This window comes from Cygnus atratus, chromosome 5, assembly GCF_013377495.2.
Source record: "Cygnus atratus isolate AKBS03 ecotype Queensland, Australia chromosome 5, CAtr_DNAZoo_HiC_assembly, whole genome shotgun sequence".
Classification (NCBI taxonomy): domain Eukaryota; kingdom Metazoa; phylum Chordata; class Aves; order Anseriformes; family Anatidae; genus Cygnus; species Cygnus atratus.
The window spans coordinates 54964254-54984276 of record NC_066366.1 but is presented as its reverse complement, the minus strand read 5'-3'; the positions used below and the strand labels follow the sequence as shown (position 1 = coordinate 54984276).

The window sequence follows — 20023 nt, the reverse complement described above, 5'->3', positions numbered from 1 at the left end:
CAGACAAATTAGCGCTCAAGGCTATGCCCTGTCCACATTTATCACATTAATTGATAGATCATAAACATGTCTCCGTACAGAGTCTTGGATTAAGTCCTGCAGAAGGCAACCTAAAGGACAAATTGGATTAAATAAAATCAGATTTGTACGGCTGTAGGCTTCTGGCTGTCTCTTTCATTCTGCCCTGCAGACGCTGCGTGTAATGCTTTGAGTCCTTCGCAGAATAAATCGGTGTCGGTGCACCCTGCTCAGAGGGGTGATGCTGGTCCATGCCAGGAAGGATCCTGTCTGTAACACTATTCCTGTTCACCTCACGTGAAGCTCATACCACAGTCAGATTGTACCAGATTTGATAAAATACATTTGTACATGCAAGAAAACAGACTACAGGCAGGGTGGCCCTTTTTACCCCGGGGAAAGGAGGACACGCAGCCTCGCTCCATGTGGCATGTTTGACCGGGCACATCTGCCCACACAGAGAGGGAGTGATGGCATGAACATGTCTTGGGTCCGACACGAGATTTGCAGTGAGGAGAATCTGCCGAAACACCAGAAGGGACAAGGGACACGGGGCCCATCCTGGAGCGCGGTGCTCCACACACTGTGTGTCTCAGCAGCGGGGTCTGGTCACCCTCCAAGGCTGTGCTCCTCAGGCAGGTGGTGGTGTGTGGTGTCAGGTCACAACGTCACCCACCTCGCGTCATGCTAGCGTGGGCAGCTTGTTCACGGGGCAGGATGTAAGGTTTGGGTGCTACCACATCCCTGCCCAAGCTCTGCTCCCGGGTTGCTCAGGGACACTAATTACAAAGGAGGCTGTTGCTCTTGCGCTGCTGTGTAATTAGGCATCACACAGGCCAAGCCTTAATATAGCCCTGCGTGAACTCCTTTTGGTTCTCTCCTCTTCTCCAAAAAGAGACCCAAACTTGGACCAAACAAGCCTCCTAGTGGTAAAATCCATATATTGAGTGCTGGGTGGACAGTGCTGCCAGGGGCCCTTGCAGGAGGTCAGGCTCTTGGAGCATCCATGGCTTCTGGTTTCTGAACCCAGGGCCCTTTTCCCACAGTGGTTCAAACGTGTTTGCGGAGCAAGGAGGGGTAGCAGCTTTGGGATCACACTGGAGAGGCAGCGTAGGAGGAGGGAGGATGCTAGCTGCTGTGCTGGTCATGTTTCAGAAGCAGCTGATGACTGTGGACACATCGATTTCATCGAAGAGTGTGTTTTCACCCCTGCCGTTGGGGCACTCAGGTGCGCAGTGAAAGCTCTGCCGAAAAATTGCCGCTCTCCTGGTGTACCCCAGGCCCCGCAGCAGGAGGATGGCCAGGATGTGCTCCTTCCTGCAGAAATCAAGCAAAGCCTCTCAGCCCTAAGGACCAAAGCCACCTCAGAGGTCAGTGACCACCGTGCCACAGCAAAGTGCCGGGGAGGTGTCCCCTCGCCATGCTGGGGGACCGAGCATGGTGCCACCAGGACCCCCAGGATGAGGTCTGCATCCTCTGGTGCTCAGGGGAATTTCCCCCTCTGTCTCCTCCCACATGTGACATCTTTTGAAAGCATTCCCAGGAGGCTGCAGACCTTTTATTTAATCATTATTTTGAGTTACGCAATAGAAGTGCTAATATTTAGGAAGCTGACAAGCATTAATTAGATTACAGCTAGGAAAGTGAGTCTGGAAACATACCCTGTTCCAGTAAGCTCAGTATACACAGAATCAGAAACCTTTTCAAGAGCTCAGGGGAAGAATTAACAAAGGCACAGAAAGGAAGGTCTGGCTGGTTCTGCCCAGTTTTCCAAATTTCATTTTTACAAATAATATTGCTCAATAATGGAAAGCCAGGAAATAAATCAACCAAGAGGACGAGCCTTAAAACCTGTCATGGCTCTAAAGCTAATGATGAAAAAGTACCACAAATCATAAGCCTGTAAATGGCTTTTCTACCTGGAAAATTATTTTCAAATAGCTAATTCTGACCAGCCCTCATTTACCTCCCCATCCTTCCCAGAACAGGCACTGCCTGCTTTGTCAGCATACTCTGTCCACTGGCATTAAGGCATCTCTTTGTAGAACAGGTGTGTTCATCACAGAAATTACTTAGGAACAGGTTTCTGTTTCAAGTCCTCTCCCTGAATAAGCCCACTCAGATAAGCTCCAGGCATACCTGATCCATTCAGGTCGAATTTGTCTATGAAAAATGTTGACCCTCAGTTTTGGGGAGAGTGAAATAAATGTAATGTCATTTTTTTTTCTGAATATTTGAGGGCCCACTTCAGTGTTTTGAGCAATCTGTTAAATTTATGGTTTAAACTGATTGCGTAAACATTATCCAGCAGGAACAGTGTAACCCAGTACAAGCACTTTGGCTCTTTTTCTGAAATGACTCTGTTGAAATGGATTTTCTTTCTAGCTGTAACAATCCTTCTCAATGGCTGCTAAAATTGCTGTGGAAGAGGAGGTAACTTCTGATATGCCGCTGCCCATCCATGCACAGTGCTAGTGAGTTTGTAATCTTTTCCAGAAGTATTAAATTTTGCAGATGCTGCTTTGGAACAGCAAATGGAAAGTACAAAAGAAAGAATTTGCGGTTTATTCCAAAACTTAGTGGTTGCGTTGAGCCCCTTTCAGGACCTGCAGATGAACTGTGTCAATGTCTAGATCACTTGGAGGTCTGGGAACAGGAGACAAACCGTTTGCAGCAAATTGGCAAGCTGCACAAATGCTGCCAAAAGCAACCTGGAGATTTAGAGTGCAACAAGATTCGCTTGGGGCAGTAAAATGAAAAGGCGTTGAGGGAACTTGTGTGTGTTATAAGATCTATCAGACAGGGGAAAGAAGAGAAGGGATACAGCCACCAGAAAGAAAAATGTGTGGCTCCCCCTTTTGCTGGCAGCTTGGTTTCTAATTAGTTCTACAGCAGGAGAGAGATGCTGAGGAGCTTTGCCAAGGTATGGGGTGAGCAGCCACTATTTGGGATGGAGCCCAGCTCTTGGCTGCTGTGTGCAGCTCTGGCTGCTACCATTTCTCCTACCTGATGTCCGGGTAATCCTGACTCAGTTCCTTGACATACTCCTTGATCCTGTCTTTTTTCTTCTCCCCAACGATATTGGCGATGTGATGTATGGCAGGAAGGAGCCAGTCGGAGTCAGAGCCCTGTAAGTAAAGAGGTGCAAGGGGACATTGGTGGGAACGTCTTTGTCACCACTGAGAGGGACCTGCCTTGGCCAGGAAACCACCCCAGTGGGATTTAACAGCCCCAGACACCAGACTTTCTGCAGAACCCAATGAATTCAACTTTGGTTTCCCTGAAAATCCCAGCCTGATGTTGCTTAGCCACAAACCTTGCAAAGAGCCACAAATTTCTCTCTATCACTCTCCCATATGCAGGCTGTGCTGGGATGGACTCTCGCTGGTGTCATCCCCAATGAGCTACCCAAGTGGCACCCCATGGCTAAGGGAACACGAACAAGGTGCCACAGGATGAGTGTGGTCCTACAGCATGAGAACCAGCCTGTGCAAAGCTTTGAGATCTGCGAGCTAAGCTCAGAGTCACCTCCAGGATGGAAGTCCACAGTGCTGACCTGCAGCGACCACCTTGTTTGCTCTGGTTTAAGCTCTTTTACATTTCGTGGGGCTTGCCCTCCATGAGAGCCTGATGCCTTGGTGTCTTGGTCTCTTGGTCCCCTGGGGGCAAGCAGGGACATGGTGCCTCTGGGAAACGGGTAGGCAGGGGATGCCAGGAGAGAGCTGATGTACCTGGTCGACGAGCACGTTATTAAGGATTTTGGCTTCCTGGTTCATCCTTTCGCTTACTTGCTGCCGTGTCTCCCTGTTCATCTTCCTCCTGGGTTTGATCACCTGAACAATGTATTCCCTCACCACATACTTATGAACATGACGTAGAAGCTCCTGTTTAAAAAAATGCAAACCTCATGTTTTTTCCGTGGTTCCTGTGCAAGGTCATGGCAATGAGGGAAGGCAGGGGAACCCCTGGGTCTTCAGCAGCAGCTGAGGGGATACAGAAGATGCTCACAGCCCTGCCCTTGGCTGAAAGCTAAGGCAGTGCCCATGGGAATGCCATGGAAATACTCTTCACTCTGAAATGACCATGGTTATATGTTGGCAATTTGGCTCCTCTGTAGCAATGGGAGATATTTAGGATTGTTTTAAAAGTAGTTTTGGATGATGCTTGCAGATTTTAAATGTAGAACTGTTGTTACATTTATTTCACAACTGCACAGATGTGAAAGGAACATATGAAGGCATATAAGCCATGGAGTTACAGTGGTCAGTGCTAATATTCACCAATGTTTTTTGTTCCTCTTTAAAGAAATCAGTTCCCGCATTTAAACCATAGAAAGGAAAGATATTGCACATTCTCACACGAATGTTGATTGCCAAAGTGCCCCGTATCAGCAGTTCCCATGGCTCTAAGCAGCCCCCGCGGCTGGGAAGAAGGCTGCAGGTCGGACTACAGCCTGCAAGAGAAAGCAGGACTCCCCAGCTTTGCTGTGCCCAGTGTGGGATGAGCCAGTACCTGCCCCAGGGGCTGCCTCGTATGCTGCAGGTGCTTGGAGAACTGCGAGACCGCTGCAGCCAGTGAGTCCGGCTTTTCCGTTGCCAAAATCCAGTCCTTGGTCAGGATTTTCTTGAGGAGTGGCTGAAAGAAAATCAGCTCGCTGATGTCACTAGGAATATGCAGACTAGCTGATGCATGATGATGCTCCTGCCCTAGAGTTAACGTGCCTCCACAGTGAACCATGGCTGCTAGTGGCTTCTGGTGGTACCCAGAAAGTCCCCAATGGGCCAAGTTCAAAATACCCCTTCCCTGGCACATCCCCTTTGTGCTTTTCTCCACTTAGCTCTCAGGATCTCTGTCTTCAGACTTCCTGCTGGCAATCTTCTTCCCAATTATTTCCTGACTCGTGCCCTCCTGCTGTGCTCCCAGCGTGCTGAAAGGCTGCTCAGAACTGCTGTGCTCTGGCACTCTCAGTTCTCACAGCATTTGCTCTCTTTTGAGAGAGCAAATTTGAGCTCTCATTTGAGCTCTCTTGCTCAATGCCTTGGCTTGTCTCCTTCCTCGCCTGTCCCTAGGGCTCCAACATAAACCCTGCAGTCACTGGAAAGTCCCCTTGGCCAGACAGGCTTATCTTCAGTTGGAGGAGGGCTCTTGATGTGTGACTGCCTTGGTTTCTGAAAGTTACGCGTGGTGATTTGGAAAGTGAATTAAGATGAGTGGGAAGTGGTGGCACTAAAGGCTTAATTTCCGCAATCTCTCTTGTTACTCCAGCTAGAGCCAGTGGACCCCCGACTAGCTGAGAGCAGAAAGCCCCATCTACAGCACCCGGGAAGCACAAACTGCATCGCAGCACCTTGCCTTTTAGGCCTCTTAACACAAGTTAGCCCAGAGCAGCAGAAACCAGAGCTCCATCACCTTCATGATGAAAGAATCATTTTTTTCTTCACCATGGAAACAGACTGGAAAAATCACGCCAACCAGAAATTATCCTGTCCTGTCTGAAGGGGCTGTGATACATCTTTTAGGCAGAGGTTGATAACAGACCATGATAACAGATCTATGAATAAATAAGTGTAAGACAAAGTCCTGACAAATCCAGATGTCCTGATAGAAGGAAAAATGCCCTGTTGGTGTTGCCCAGCTGACTTCCCCGGTGCTTCACTATGGGTAAAGTTCCCACTCTGCTTTGTCCCAAAAGCTGAAAGCCACTAAACACCCTTTTCTTTTGGTTGCTCTTGTATTGAACAAATATATATAGTCATAGTGAAAAGCTTCCAGGATACTGGAAGGGTTGCTCTGTGTAAAGGAGGATTTGTCCAAGTCAGGCATGACACACTTTGGAGAGACCGTAGCATCATTTACTGCACAATGAGGTCCAGTTGGACAAACAATGAAAGGGCAAAGGCCCTCAGCTTCTGCACATACTCTTTATGTAGGGGGAATAGTGTGGCCGAGATCCTCTTACCTGTGTTTTTGTTCTCAATTTATTTAGAAACATGTTTCTGAAGTTCCTTGTCAGAGACACCAAAATCTTTTGCAGTTCTTCAGTGTTGACTTTAAACACTGTTTCCAAGCCTGACCTAAAGAGAATGAGAAACACCAGGGCTTTAATGTTAAAGTATAACCCATTACATTGCCTTAAGCCTTTTAGTCAGATCAGCATCTTCAGCATTTTTTTAACTTTCGTAACTCCTGCACTTCCTCTTGGAAACACTTAATGGGTCAGAATAATGGATCTTTTTGCACAATCTGAAAATTAATCACAAATGGTTAACTGTACTCAAAATCACCTATTTCCTCATCAGATGAGAGCTGTTCAAACATGCGGAGCCATCGCTCGGGCCTTTTCCTTTTCACTTGAGCAACACTTCTGATAAATAATCTCCAGCCACCTGAGCAAGCGCCGAGGGTCCCGGTGGAAGAGCGGCTGAGCTCCCCGTGCAGGGCCAGGCTGACTCACCCCACGCCGCGACTGCCAGCAGGGACTGGGACAGGGAATTACAGGGGGCGAAACCTGCGGAGGTTTCGAGGGAAAGTGTGTCATTCTGGGAGGTTTCACGCTGTCTAATGAGGAAGAAGGCACAAGTTCTGAGAGGTAAATGAGATCTTCAATGATATGTGTTGGCTCCGGGGGCATGGTGAGCCCCTGCCTTTCTCCTCGCTTTACATCATTGCCCTGCTGTGACACACTCTATGGGAACTGAGGCGGCCCTGAAAAACTGCTCGTGATCCCCTGCATTGGATCATGAGTTTGCATGGAAAACCAGCCGAATTGAGGGGGTGGGAGCCCCCTTCTCTGAGGACCCAGAGGCCGAGCATTTGTGCCCCTGGTTCTTGCTGTGCTGGGGCCCAGGCAGCCCGGGCTGGAGCTTGTGCTTCCAGGGGTCCTTCCCGGTGGCACTCCCACTAATGCTTCTCCATGAAGCTTTGGGGTTTGAGAAACAGATATAGAAGGGCTTTGTCGGGAAACCCCTACCCTGTATCACCTTTCCTGAGGAAAAGGAAAAGTTGATGATGAGAGAGCATTTCACTGGGAAGCACCGTGCAGACGAGGGGTGTTTGCACACTCACGTCTGTTCCCACCCTGCAGCGAAATGGCCTGGCCCTCTCCCAGCTGAAAAGTCGACTACAAAAGACTTAACAGCAAACCCCTCTCCCCAAGCTGGGGGCTCAGCTCCATAACGAAAGCTAAGCGCCTGAATTTTATATCCTCCCTACAGCCAAGCTCTGCCCGGTGTCTCCTCACCGGCACTGCCCCCGATGCAGGCACGAAGCCAGCCCGTCACCTGCCGGCCCCGAACCCCACATCTCCCATCCCATCCCATCCCATCCCATCCTTTCCCAGCTCGGGGGCCGGGGGAGGCAGGGCTGGAGGCTGGGCGCCGCCTGGAGCCGGCCGGCCGTACTGCGGGCTGCTGGGGGGGTTCCTCCAGCCTCAGGGTGCCTTGCTGGGGTTAGGCTGCTTAACGCAAGAATTAAAACAAAATCAAAGCCAACCTCCTCCCCGCCATCCTCCTCTGAGGATAAAATGCTGAAAATGAGCCGAATAGGCAAGCATCGGGTATCCACGCTCTGCCTCTCCTGCCCGAAGGAGCTGTGCCTGCATCTCTTAGGGAACATCCCCCCCGTGAGGTGAAGGAAGGGCGAGAGGCACTGCACCCCGTGCTGATGGGGCTGGCCAGCGGGGTCATAAAGCTGGAGCACCCCGAGGCACCCCGGCTGCATGAAGGCTGACAAAGGAGCTCTGCCCTGCTCTTAGCCAAGGTGCGGGCACGTCCCCCCGATCCACCTGCACCCCTGCTGTAGCTCCAGCCTGACCCTGCGATACCCAAGGACACCCTTTTCCGCTGACCCCATCCCTTGGGGGGCACCTCTTGGTCCTTCATCACCCTAGGTTGCCCTGGCTACATGATGGGGGGACAGAGGACTTACACCAGGTGGTGGAAGCTGTTGATGTAGGCAGCCAAGTAGGGCACGAACACGGGGCTGTCGCGGGCTGCGTTCCACTCCATGAACTCCTCCCCGAACCTGCAGGAGAAACACAAGGGATGCTATCCTCGGTGGGAACGGGGCTGAGCCAGGCGAGGAGTACGCGTGCCGGGTGTGCACAGGGTGTCAACACACGCTCCTTGCTGGCCCCATCTCTTTCCTCTGCGTATGCGGACATTTTTTGTTCGGTTGTCTTAACATGCAAGTGCATGAGAGGGGAATACATAGCAGATAATTACTGGTTTGGGGTGCGCTTGCCTGAATGCGTAAGCAGTGCAGATTTGGAGCGATTCCAAGGATCTCTGCACATGAGAGCTCCTGGGTGAAATTCCTGACTTTTCCTTCTGAAGGATTCTCTGCAGCTGGGATATGCAGGTCGATCTGCCCCATCCTTTCTCCATCCTTTGGGGCAGTGTAAATCATGCCCTCCTAAGCACCCTTTCCAACAGGAGCTGAACATGAACGAGGCAGCACACCTGCATTGCCCCCCTTTACTCTCAGCATGCTGTGCTGGGGATCTGTTTTCTGCACCCCGCAGCTGTTAGGGCTTTGGCAGCCCGTCCACAGCCAGGTCCCCATAACACGCAGGGGGCTGGGGCAGGATTCGTGCGGGCTCTCCACATCTTCATTTCTTTGGCAGTCCAAAGCAACCTGCTCGGAGCAGCCTCAGCACTTGCTGCTTGCATTTGTTTAAGGAAAAGCTTCAGTTTTAGTGACCTAAAACTTTCATCTGGGAGCCTTTGCTGCCCCAGCTTGCACTTTACATCAATTTTGTTAAAAAGAAAAAAAAAATAAAGTAAAAAGAAAGGAACATCAGTAAGCACTGCGTTTCTTCTAAAAAAGCAGGCAGACTTCAAAGCCAAACAGCTGGTTTGAACTGCCCTGCTCACTCAAGGTACCAGAGACAAGTTGAGATGGCTGGGGGATGAGGGTTTAAAAGGGAAAGCCTTGCCTTTAGCATATTTTGAAAGCTTGCCATGCCCCAGGTTCACGATTGAAGCAGGCAGCGCTTGGTCTCCCCCACACGCGCTCCGGCAAAGCGTCTATTAGCAAACTACCCACTCAGCGCCTGCTGGAGGTGTGAAACTCCAAAGGTTAATGCAAAATTATTTTTAGGCTCGCTTGGAGTTGATTCATGCCGAACGTCCTTTCTTCTCCGCGCCGGTGAGCGGCTGTAGCCCCCCAAAAACACCCCCCCCCCTCCCCCCCAGTGCAGAGGGGCAGGCACAGCTGTGCCGAGGGGATGGGGTGGCTTCATCTGCCAGCAAAAACCTTCCCTGGGAGCATCCCCAGGGCCATAACTTGGGGACTACGCTCATGTCTAATGTGGCAAGGGTCCTGGGTAGGTGGGACCACGCTCCCTTTCCAGGCTGAAGCTCTTGCCTCGGATTTTGGGACTCACAAGAGTCCCATCTTGGTCTGTTTGTGACTCCCCTCCCAGTTGTTTTGCAGCTTGCTCATTACCGGGCTTATTGTGATCTCTGTTTCTCCTAGGAACAGGCCCGTGCCTGCTCTGTGCCAGCATTTGGCCCAGTGCATGGACTTTTTTTTTTTAATTTTTATTTATTTTTACCAATCTGGCACTCATTTGGAAGGAATGCACTGCCCAGAGTGGTGATGACCTTGGTATGAATTCGTGCAATTCAGCCAGGCACAGCTCAAGTGTTTTTGCTCTCAGGCTTTTGCTGATGGCTCCAGAAATCTTCATGTGCTCCCCAATGATCTAGAAAAGGGCAAGAAGAAGTTCCAGTGAATGGCACAGGCACGGAAGGGACATCCTTTGCAAGGATCTCGTGCAGCTTTGGTTAATAAAAATGTTAACAGCTAGCGTAACAGAGGGGAAAGCAGCCGAATTGATGCCAGGCAGTTCTCATTATCCCCTTGCAGTTTCAAAAATAATAATCCATAAGTTTGTGCCGAGAGGCACAAACAGGTTTTTGTGTGCGGGCTGCAGCTCCCCAGTGCCACCTGGATCCTTTAGGGGGGTTTGCAGCAGGGACCAAACCCCAGCACAGCACCCAGGGGAGCCAGGCCGTGCCCACTCGCTGCTCCAGCCCTTCCTAATTCCCACTGCACCGGCTTCGCCTGCCTCGCTGGAGCTGGGCTGTGGCCCTGCTCGGGTGCTTTCTGATCATTTTTTCCCCTCTGATCCAGCTCAGAGCTGCCTTCCCGGTGACCGAACAGCGTGCAGCAGTCTGCCGTGGAAATGAGTCACGGCAGCAGGCAAAAGTCTTTCATTTTCTTGCTGGCTTTCGTTCTCTCTCTTTCACTCTCTCTTTATTTTAAGGTATTATTTAATTGAAATGACTCAACCCTTTGAAAAGTGAGGAGAATGAATCCCAGCCCCTCCTGGATTTATTACCCCGTGGTCCCTAACGCTAGCAGGAGCTTTTGTTTTCTCGTGCTGTTTAAATTGGAGTGGCTGTCACTGCCTACGGCCCCTGCGCGGCTGCCGCAGCCCCGGGACAAAGTCACCCTTTCAGTGCAGGGGCTTTTCTACCAACCCTTTTCTTTCCACCTTTCTTTGCCCCCTCTTTCTTCTTTCCAATCAAAGAGGTTTAAGAACTTTCAAATCAGCTGCCTATTATGCTGCTGACACAATTGACAGCGGGTTTAATTTGCAGCTAGGAGGCAAGCCGTAGAGCTAAAAGTTGTAAAAAGTGGCGTTTTCGGCTGCAATGCGTTCTGCGGGCGCGTGACTCGCACATGTTACGGCAGGAGGCAGTGCTGGGAGGCACTGGCTCTTTTCCCCCGGGAGCCCCGGAGCACCCAGCACCCTGCCCGAGCTCGCCAAGTACCGTTTGTATGTCGAAGGAGAGCGAGGAGTGGTACAGGTTGTCCTCCACCTCTGGGTGAACCTCCTTCTCCCACTTCTCCGTCACCTCCAGTCTCAGGATGTTTCCAAAATAGCTCTTGATTTTCCCCTAAATGTTAAACGTAGGAAGGAAGCACGCAGCTCAGGGGATAAAGGCAAGCACGGGTGAAGCAGCCGGTGGGGATGTGGGGATGGGCAGAGCTGGGGGCTCACAGGACCTCGTCCCCCACCAGGGCACTGGTGATGGAGGGGATAGATGTAGTGCAAGGCTGTCCCGAGCCCTGTGCTCCCCCAGGGCTTCTCCCTCCCTCTGGGCTCCCCCCATGACTGCTTTTGCAGGAGGCAAACAAGGGCCCCCGGCACCTTTTCTCACCCAAAGCTGCAAGCGCAGAGCTGGCATAATGACGTTTTGCTTAGCTGGCACACGTGAGATGCACACGTGCAGGGCAAAAAGATAAGCGGACTCAAAGGTCTTGCTCCAGATCCTGTCAATGTGCTCTGGAAAAACTGAGAAGAAAAACCCTGGGCACAGGGTACTTCCAAACTGACAGGCAACAGCTCCCCTGGCAGGGAAATGCATGCTATTCCTCTGCAGGAAAGGTATGTGATCCTCCAGATCATTTACTTAGGGCAGCGGTATTTTCTTGACCAAACACAGACTGCCTGCCATAGCTGCAGCTCAGTCAGCTGTTTTACAGCTCGTTCAAAGTCCTCCTCCAGCATGTGCTGTGCACAAGGTCAGGATGAACGATCAGACCGGTCCTTTCTGGCTGCACAGCACTTGTGTAAGTGGTCAGCCCTGGCCGATAACTCAGTGTTGTTGCTGGTGAAACAAAACAGTCCTTGCCAGCACGGTGGAACAATATTGATCTTATTTATCTGGGTACCTTGAGCTCACCTGGAGAAACTTCTGGAACGAAAACCGTTTTAAAAATGGTTTGCAAGAAAATGTCTGAGCCCACCAAGGAGCTTCCTAGAAGGTGCTGGACCACAGGGACATCTCCTGGGGGCAACATGCCCAGAGTTGCCTGTAGCACCCCTTGTGGTTCAGCTGTGCTGGGGGAACTCACATGCTGTAAAAGTAGCAGCCGACATTTCTGTACGTCTGGCTTGGCAATGCTTTCCATCTGATGAAGCACAGCCATGAATTTGCGGTGTGCCCCCACCATGCTCTGTGGGTCTGGTACCACTGGTACCATCACGCTGGACCTATGTGCCTGCCATCATCCAGGCTCTGCCCTAACATTTAGGTGGCTTGCTTTGGTCCTGGCATTGGTCTTAAGGACTTTTTTGCTTTTTATTAAAGGTTTTTCTGTGTGGTGCTGAGGGGACACAACACCATCATACAGCAAGGAGAAACATCTGCCTGGGAGGCCGGAGTCCCCATCCCCTCCTGAGAGGCCCATGAGGACAAGGTCTCAAATCCTACCTTCACAGAAGTGATGTAGTCATTTTTCAGTCTGTCCCAATCCGCCGGTGTGAGCAGCAGGGACAGGTTTTCTGTCTTAACTTCTGGTTTGAGATCAGGGTGACCAAGAAAGAGTTCACTGGAAAGATTAAATGAACAAATGACGCTGCCTCAGAGCATGAGTAAACCAATGGAATATTCATGGGGCATGAGCTGCATAGTTATTAAGCCGTGAGAAATATACTTAGAGCTTAAATTGTGATGCTTGTTTTCAAGCTTTAACAAGAAAATCTTTCCTCACTATTCAAAATCCTAATTATTCAAAATCAAAATGATCTAAGGTTCCAGCCCACCTTAGAAATCATGAGACTTCTGAGTTGTTTGGACACGAACAGTGCTATGAGAATTTATTTTTTTTTAAATAAACAACACGAAGCTGATTCATTTGACTATGAGCTTGTGCAGTGCCTTTTGGGGTGATTCCTGCAGCAGCGTGCTGTGTGCTGCAGCTGATGTCCCCAGTGTCCCATCACAGCAGATGCCAGCCTGTCATTTTTCCCCGTATGTGACCAAAACCAAGGAGAGGTGGCAGAGCAGGGCTGGTGGCAAAGGGCAGCCTCTGGAAAGCCCTCGCATGCCCAGGATGTGGGCAATCTCGGTACCATGTGTCCTCCGCATAAGGCGGCGGTGGGTGGACATTGAGCTATGGTTTCTGAGTCCAAAGTGTGCCCAGCTGGCACGTGGCTTGGCCGCTCGCTTTCATCTGGATTGGCATCAGCAGGGCCAGCTGATGAGCAGGAGGCAGTGCCTGCCTTCCTGCCTGCATGGCAAGAAGCCTGCTATGAGCCCCTACAGCTGAATGTGCTGCCCCTGAGACCTGCCAGCAGACCACAGAGGCTTTGCATCTTTCACCGTGATGAATGTGGGGAGAAGGAAGAAAATATTCAGGAACTCGATTAATGTGGGGCATAAATTGCAAGCAGTCACCTGTTTAACAAGTAAGAGAGGTGCAAAGGCAGCGCCCTATACACTGCCTGTTACTTGCTTGACCACCAGAAAGGGTTCCCACAGCCTTCTTTCTTTTTTTCCATTTATTTGAACTGTAGCAACGATAATGAGCTTGGGCCAGGCAATTTCTCCTGTTTTGGGACGGGCCCCAAAAGAGGATGGAGTTCCTTTAGAATGAGAAAGTAAATGGAAACTATCCAACACAGCAAAGTGACTGCAAGCAGTGCCCAAATCTTCTGCAAGCTCTCAACAAGCCTTTTCACAGCAAGATGGAAAAATATGAGGAGGGCACTTTTCTGGGGTGCAGAACCTGGCTGCTGATGCTCTTGTCTTCCCCCACTCCTGCAAGGGTCGTTCCCATAGTGATCCTGCCATAGTGCTGCTCAGCCAGTGCCCTGCTGCTGAAGGGGTCACACATCATAAATGGGGTTTTAGGAGCAAATGGAAAAGTTCGGAAAAGAAATCTGCTGAGGGCTATTCAAAGCAAAGACCACCTGCAGTGCAAATGTTCCTGAGACAAAACCTCCTGTAGGGTAGGGGTGCTCTGGCTAAGTGCCACTGCTGCTTGCCCTGCTCCACCTCTCTTCCCTCACTGTCCAGTTTTGTTCACTGACATAAAAAGGCAGTGGTCCTGCCTTTACTCCCCTTTTCACTTGTTTGAGGTGTGCCCATTGGTTTGTGCTTGTCCCATCCCCAGGCACCTGGTTACGGCCATTCCTGGTGACCAGCTGGAAGCGGACACTGGGGTGTTGGTGACTCTTTGAGCCTGGGGTGATGGCCTGTGATCTGGGCCAGTGAACAACTGAGGACATGCAATGCCGTGAACTTCTGTGGGTACCTGTCCTAGATATCTCCTCCGGCTTTAAAAGGCGGCAATGTCCAACAGCACAGCTTTTACTGCTCTTGTAAAGAATTCCTGCCTTTACCCCACAAACCCAGGGTGCCCTAAGGATGGTGTTTGATATGTCTATGCAGCTCCCAGAATATTTTAGTCACCCCTGAGGTACAGGGACCTTTAAGAGGTCCCCAAATCATGGGCCTCCCATCCAACTAGTGGACACATCTGAGCCACAGCCTTTGTTTGAATGTGTCTAATTACACACAGTGATATCTTGGCACCTCCTCAAGACGAACATGACCCCTGAGCATAGGGGTGAGGTGGATTGCTTCCAAAAGCATCACGGTTTTAATTAAACAGGAAGAAGGCAGAGCTCCCCTGCAGGTCCCTCCCTGTGCCTGGAAAAGTCACCGAGCAGCTGCTGGACGTGGCAAAACGTTTCCAGAAAGGGAGGAGGTTTATCAGAGCTGCAAGGGGGAGCTTCCTGCTCTGTGAGACCAGCGACTTGGAGAGGGAGGGGGAAGCAGGGAAACAGAGCTCTGTGAAGAGCAGCGAGCGTTTTATCCACAAACCTTTGTCCCCGTATTTGGTAGATCAGTTATCTGGTTCTACTGTACAAGCAATTATCTCTCTGCTTGCTCAGGAAACCGAAAACAGCTATGTGGTTTTGAAGCAGCCCCGCTGCCCTGCTGCTCTCCGGGGAGGCTGAGGCAGGGGTGATGGCAGTAGCTTACCTGCGGTAGGTGTTGGCCACCCAGTCGAGCAAGGAGTAGAGCTCGTTGGACTCCAGCACCCGCTGGGAGAGATCCTGCAAGTGTGAGGCAATGGCCTTGTGGAAAGCCTCCACGTAGGTGTCACACACCTGGTACTCCTCTGGATAGCACTTTTTTACCGACAACTTGATCTTCAGCAAGTCTTCGCTCAGGTGTTTCTGGAGGAAACACAAGTGGAGGTCAAGCCAGGAGCTCTCTTCTTCCTTAGAGGCCATGGGTACCCTCAGGACTCTCTTTCTGGCGCTCTCATTGATAGCTTCCCTCCACTCCTCCCTCCACCTTCTGGGGGAGCCGAGCAAGTCCAACCCAGGAGCGCTGCCCACGTTGGGGTGCGCTGCCTCTTCACGGGCAATTAAAGTCACCAGGGAGGCCAGCGTGGCCTCTTCAACAGTGGGATGCTCCAGTGTTCCCACCACGATGGACTGGATCATGCTCTTGATGGAGTTGTAAAGCAAATCCACATCCTTGGTTTTCCTCACAAACTCCTGGGGGTTGTCCTTGTATTTGTCTGCATCCCGCTCGGCTATCGTCTCGTCTTCCATGTACTTGATGCTTGCAAATGCTTCCAGAAGTTTCTGCTTCTGAATAAGCTCGTTTATCTCCATTACTGCAGAAAGAAGGGGGAAAGGGGTCAGGATGAAGCAGGTGTTAGGCGATGGACAGGCGACCAGCAAAAAGGGATATCCCAGAGGAAGACGTGCAGGACTGCTCTGGGGAACCAGATCCCAGCGGTGCACGTGGGACTGCTCCCTCCGCTAGAGGAAAGAATCACTTCACAGCGATTGCGAAGTCAGTCAAATATCTCTAAACCACTGTTTTCAGACATGGGAAATGCCAAAAAACCTCATCATAGCCCTGCAGGAGAACCCCAAGTAGTGGCTATCAAGGCTGCACAGGGGGCACTGCAATCTCGGGGTGTATAAGACCACCTCGGGCTCTGCCCCTCTGCTGATTTGGAGCCAAAGTGGGACTGGCAGTGGGGGCAGTTCTTGATACACCCTCCCAGCAATCCTGCTAGCAGAGGCACTCTTGTTTCCCAGCATATCAAGACCCTGTCCTGGGGGAAGCTCCTGATATTTTGCGAATATCTCAGTTAAGATGTAACCTTGGGCTAACCCTGGGCTCCCCTCCTGTCCTGATTTTGTGTCTTTCACAATATCTAGGTTTTCCTGAGAGACAACCCCGACTGACATCATGGCTAAACTGCCTCCTGCATTTCTGAGAGCTGAGCAAAATGCTAACACATCCTGCAGAGCTTGTCGCTCGTGATTTGCATTGCGAGGACTCCTTGAGACACAGGGACCGAGGTAACAAGCCAGAGACCGGCCCATCTGCGGCTCGCTGCCTTTTCCAGCCTGTGCATTACACAGCAGATGGCTTCTGAGAGATGCCCCTTACCCTTTCCAGACATTTAGATATTCTGTCAATACCTGTGGTCTTCAGCCACTCAAAAAAAAAATGGGATCAGAGGGCCAGAAGCCACAATCTCAGCTGTATGTTTTTTGCAATCTGCAATAACCCTCTGAGCAGGGAGGGAGAAGGGTCGCTGGGATGGTGCCCAGGCACCTCCCTGCAACAGTGAGCATGGCATAAAGGGGCCATGGGAGGGCTTGGGAAGGAGGAAGATGTGGGAATAGAAAGGCAGCCTGTGCCCCAGGAAGCCCGAGGAGTGGCAGGAATGCAGCTCCAGGGGAGCCAGCGGGAGGAGATGAGAAACAGCGGAGTATGCCTGGTATGCAGAGATTGCCTTCCTGGAGCAGTGCAGGGGGGACCTGGCCAGGGATAGATCTCCTCTGCCTCCCACCAGCAGCGTTTGTTTCCCTGGAGGTGAGCACTGCTGTCCCCGGGTGGCCTGGGGAGGCTGTGTGCTTTGAGAGGGGCATCCCAGCGTGTGGGTACGTCCTCCTGCAGCTCAGGTTTTTCCATATCTCCGTGGCTTTGGAAGCTGCTACCAGTGCTGGCTGGTGTTGGCTGAGGCTGGAGGAAAAACATCAAATACTGGTTGCCCCAAAGTGCCTGAGGGCTTTTGGGTTTTCCATTTATTTTTGAAAAGCTTACCTGAGCAAGAGCCACGACCCATCTGCCAGCAATGCAAGAGGTGCTGGCCGTGGGCTGGGGAGATCCAAGAGCACTGCTGAGAGGCCATGGGAAGCCCCCACCACCTCCAACATCGTAACAGGTGCTCTGCACAGGAGATCCCACCGAGATACTGGGCACAAGGCAAATTTGAGAGAGGAGGAAGGAAATGCTGTTATTTAGGCATGTGTGGCCACTGCTTTTGCTGTGCACACGTATAAAGTGAGATGGAGAAATTGAAGAGCACTCAAAGAAGAGATGAAGGACTGGCTCATAATCCATAATTTACACCCCAGGGCCTTTCTGCACACAGATTTTATACCAAATGCACCAAATAACCTGCACAGTGTGGAGCTATCTGCATGAAGACAGAACACACCGAATAACCCAGCTGCTGCTTACAGTACATGGAGCTTTGAGTGCCTGTATGGAGCTGCTGCTGCTTCTGGACTCGGAAGGAAGATTGTGCCAATTAACTTAGTTTCTTCTATATAAATTAATATAAAACCTGTGTTTGCACAAGTTCTTGCAGAGAGAGACTAGAGGAATACATTTTGTTCTGTTTATCAAAGTGAGAAAACACCATTTAATCACCATCTAGGATAATTATTCAGGGAGGTGATGTTGGGTGCTAAATGGATCTTTAATTTAGCAGTACAAGATCAGCCAGCTGGTAATTGGAGGAAGACAATAGAAAGGCAATTAACCATTATGCAGCTTAATGGTGCACATGGTGGAGTCTTCATCACTTGCCATATTTATCTCAGGATGGGATGCGTTTCTGACAGAGCTGCCCTAGTCCAGGCCAATCACGAGTTATTGGGCACAGGACGGGTCTTACTTGTGCAATTCCTCAACGTGTGGATTGCAGGACTTGAAAGGGTTTTAGTGGGGTAACATTTCCTGTAACACCTCCTCTGTGACCCTTTAGGAACAGACTGGCGCAGCTTATGAGATTGGGCCTGGATCCAGCTCACCAGCCTCACAATGTATCAGAGCAAAGCAGTAAATAACTCCATGGCACTGCAGAGCACGCTATAGCAGTGAGACAACTGCAGCCCTTCTGTCTGATACCCATGGCATCTGATGTGGTAGAACAAGAATTTATTTCTAGAAATTTAGGCTGAGGAAAGGTCAACCTGCGTTGACCCACTGCAGTCTATCTTCTGGATGTGCTGCTGTATCTCTGCCTCAGAAACGTGGAAGAGAACAGTGCAAAAGATAAAAGTCATTGCAGTCTATCCACACTCCGGGAATCAAAATTTGACCAAGACCTGTCTATGTAATGCTGACAAAATGCGTAAGAGAAACCAGCCTGGGGAAAACAAAACAAGCACACGCTTGCAGTGCCACAGTTGTGAGAATAGATGGAAAGCCAGCATAACGGAGCAAAAACCTCTGTGGAAGTCCCTTTGCAAGGCTGCAAGATTGAGAACCAAGGTGGAGGTGCCAGCCCAGACCACATCCAAACCATCTTTTCTCCCACCACGGAGGAAGGAGCCTTTCTTCCCAGCCCCAACCGGACTAACCAACTGCACTTATTGCTGAAGTGCTCTGCATTCAGCGAGAGTGGAAAATCTGGGGTCTGCGAATGTGGCTGACTCACTGCATTTCTCATGGCCAGCCACATCTGCCTCTCATCCAAATATTTTATTTTAGGACTTTACTTAATGGGACTATTTATCAAAGCCTTGCAGTAACCAATTGAGTGCAGGCTGGGGATCATCAGTCTGAGAGCTGCTGAGCAGAAATTACCCAAAAGTGCAACGCAGGCAACAGTGTAGGAAGAGCCCACACTGTGCTTGTAGATGCTGTCAGACAAGCAGTTCCCAAACCGTGCTCAGCAGATTGGTGACTGATATGTGTGGTGTGTGCTATGGCCACTGACACATGAACCAACGGGTTGGTGCACTGATCCTACAAAGGTGGTTGGTAAGGTTATCACAGCACAGTGGAGGCTGCAGGTGACCTGCCCCGATGAGTTTGTGCAAGGGGCAATGGTTATCCCTACCCCATAATGGGGTACCTCTTTCTTTAACATCTCTGTAGGGCCCAAGACTTGCAAAGTGTAAGTTGCTTGAAGGTTACATATATTTTGCTTCTTACCTGAAAGAGGCTTTCCTTCAATGGGCTCCGTTTCTATTGTATCAATGACCTCCTCCAAATCGTTAGGGACCGTGGTTTTGTTCTCTTCATAGCTCTTGGAGGACAGAAAAGAAAGTCTTTTTTTCCTCAAAGTGCCGGTGCCTTCCTGTTCTTTCTCTTTCTTCATGTTTCGTTTGGATTTCCGGATGCTTAGCATTGTTTTAAGACCTCTTTCAAAGAGTCCTATGTTCTCGTCATGCAAAGTCGGGCTGCCCAGTTCTGGAGCGACCTCCATCTCGTTCCCTTCACTCTTTGTTGGAGAGGCTGGTTCTGAAGCTACTGTTGTTGGACTCAATTTCATTTTTATACTCATCTTGTCTTTCAACAACAGGTTTTCCAAAAAGTAGGCAGTATTCACTGAAATACACAAAACCACAGAGTGAGAGAAGAGGATCCTAGCGGCCTAGCGGCTTAGTGGCGTTTTCCTGGACTGGAAAATCTGGTCCGTACCTAATTCAAGGACATGGAAAGTGGTTCTAGCCTGTCACCACCAAAACAGTCTCTCTACCCACATTGTGCATGTGCTGGCCTGCTTGTAGCCCTGCAAGGCTCCAGCTAACTCCTTAGATCAGGCACGCGGCAGCTATTCCTCCAGCACCAAGCAATCACTGAATGCCAAGGATGCTGAAAGCTGCTAGGCATACCATTTCAGCTGGTAACAAGGCGTGTTTTCACTTCCCCTCTTCCAGGTGGATTTCCAGCGCCGTAGGCTGTGTCTCAGTGGGGTATTCCCACTTGCCGACGTGGATGTGGCAAGTGTGGGCCGTGCAGCTGCTCCTGCCCTGCTGGAGCCCCAGCTGGCTGCTTCTGGGGGTGCCCAGGGCGATGCGCTGCCCTGGGGAAGGGGGCTGAGTAGATCTCCCCTCTCCGCTCCTGCCCCTTCCATCCCAACCACCGCAAGCTCGCCTCCCCAAATCGTCATGGTTACAGCACAGGAGGCTGTACGATGCCCTGAAGGT

General features: G+C 50.7%; 1 protein-coding gene across 1 annotated transcript; it reads right to left on the bottom strand.

The window, feature by feature from the left end:
* Positions 1–1169: 1169 nt before the first annotated feature.
* EXOC3L4 (exocyst complex component 3 like 4) lies at positions 1170–19377 on the bottom strand. The gene is made up of 11 exons (XM_035551479.1): positions 19026–19377; positions 14805–15450; positions 12246–12363; positions 10800–10925; positions 9624–9724; positions 7945–8040; positions 5978–6092; positions 4531–4653; positions 3750–3902; positions 3025–3146; positions 1170–1335 (listed from the first exon to the last, which is right to left on the bottom strand). The coding sequence occupies exons 1-11, from the start codon at positions 19375–19377 to the stop codon at positions 1170–1172; spliced, it is 2118 nt and encodes a 705-aa protein (XP_035407372.1).
* Between the last annotated feature and the right edge of the window lie 646 nt (positions 19378–20023).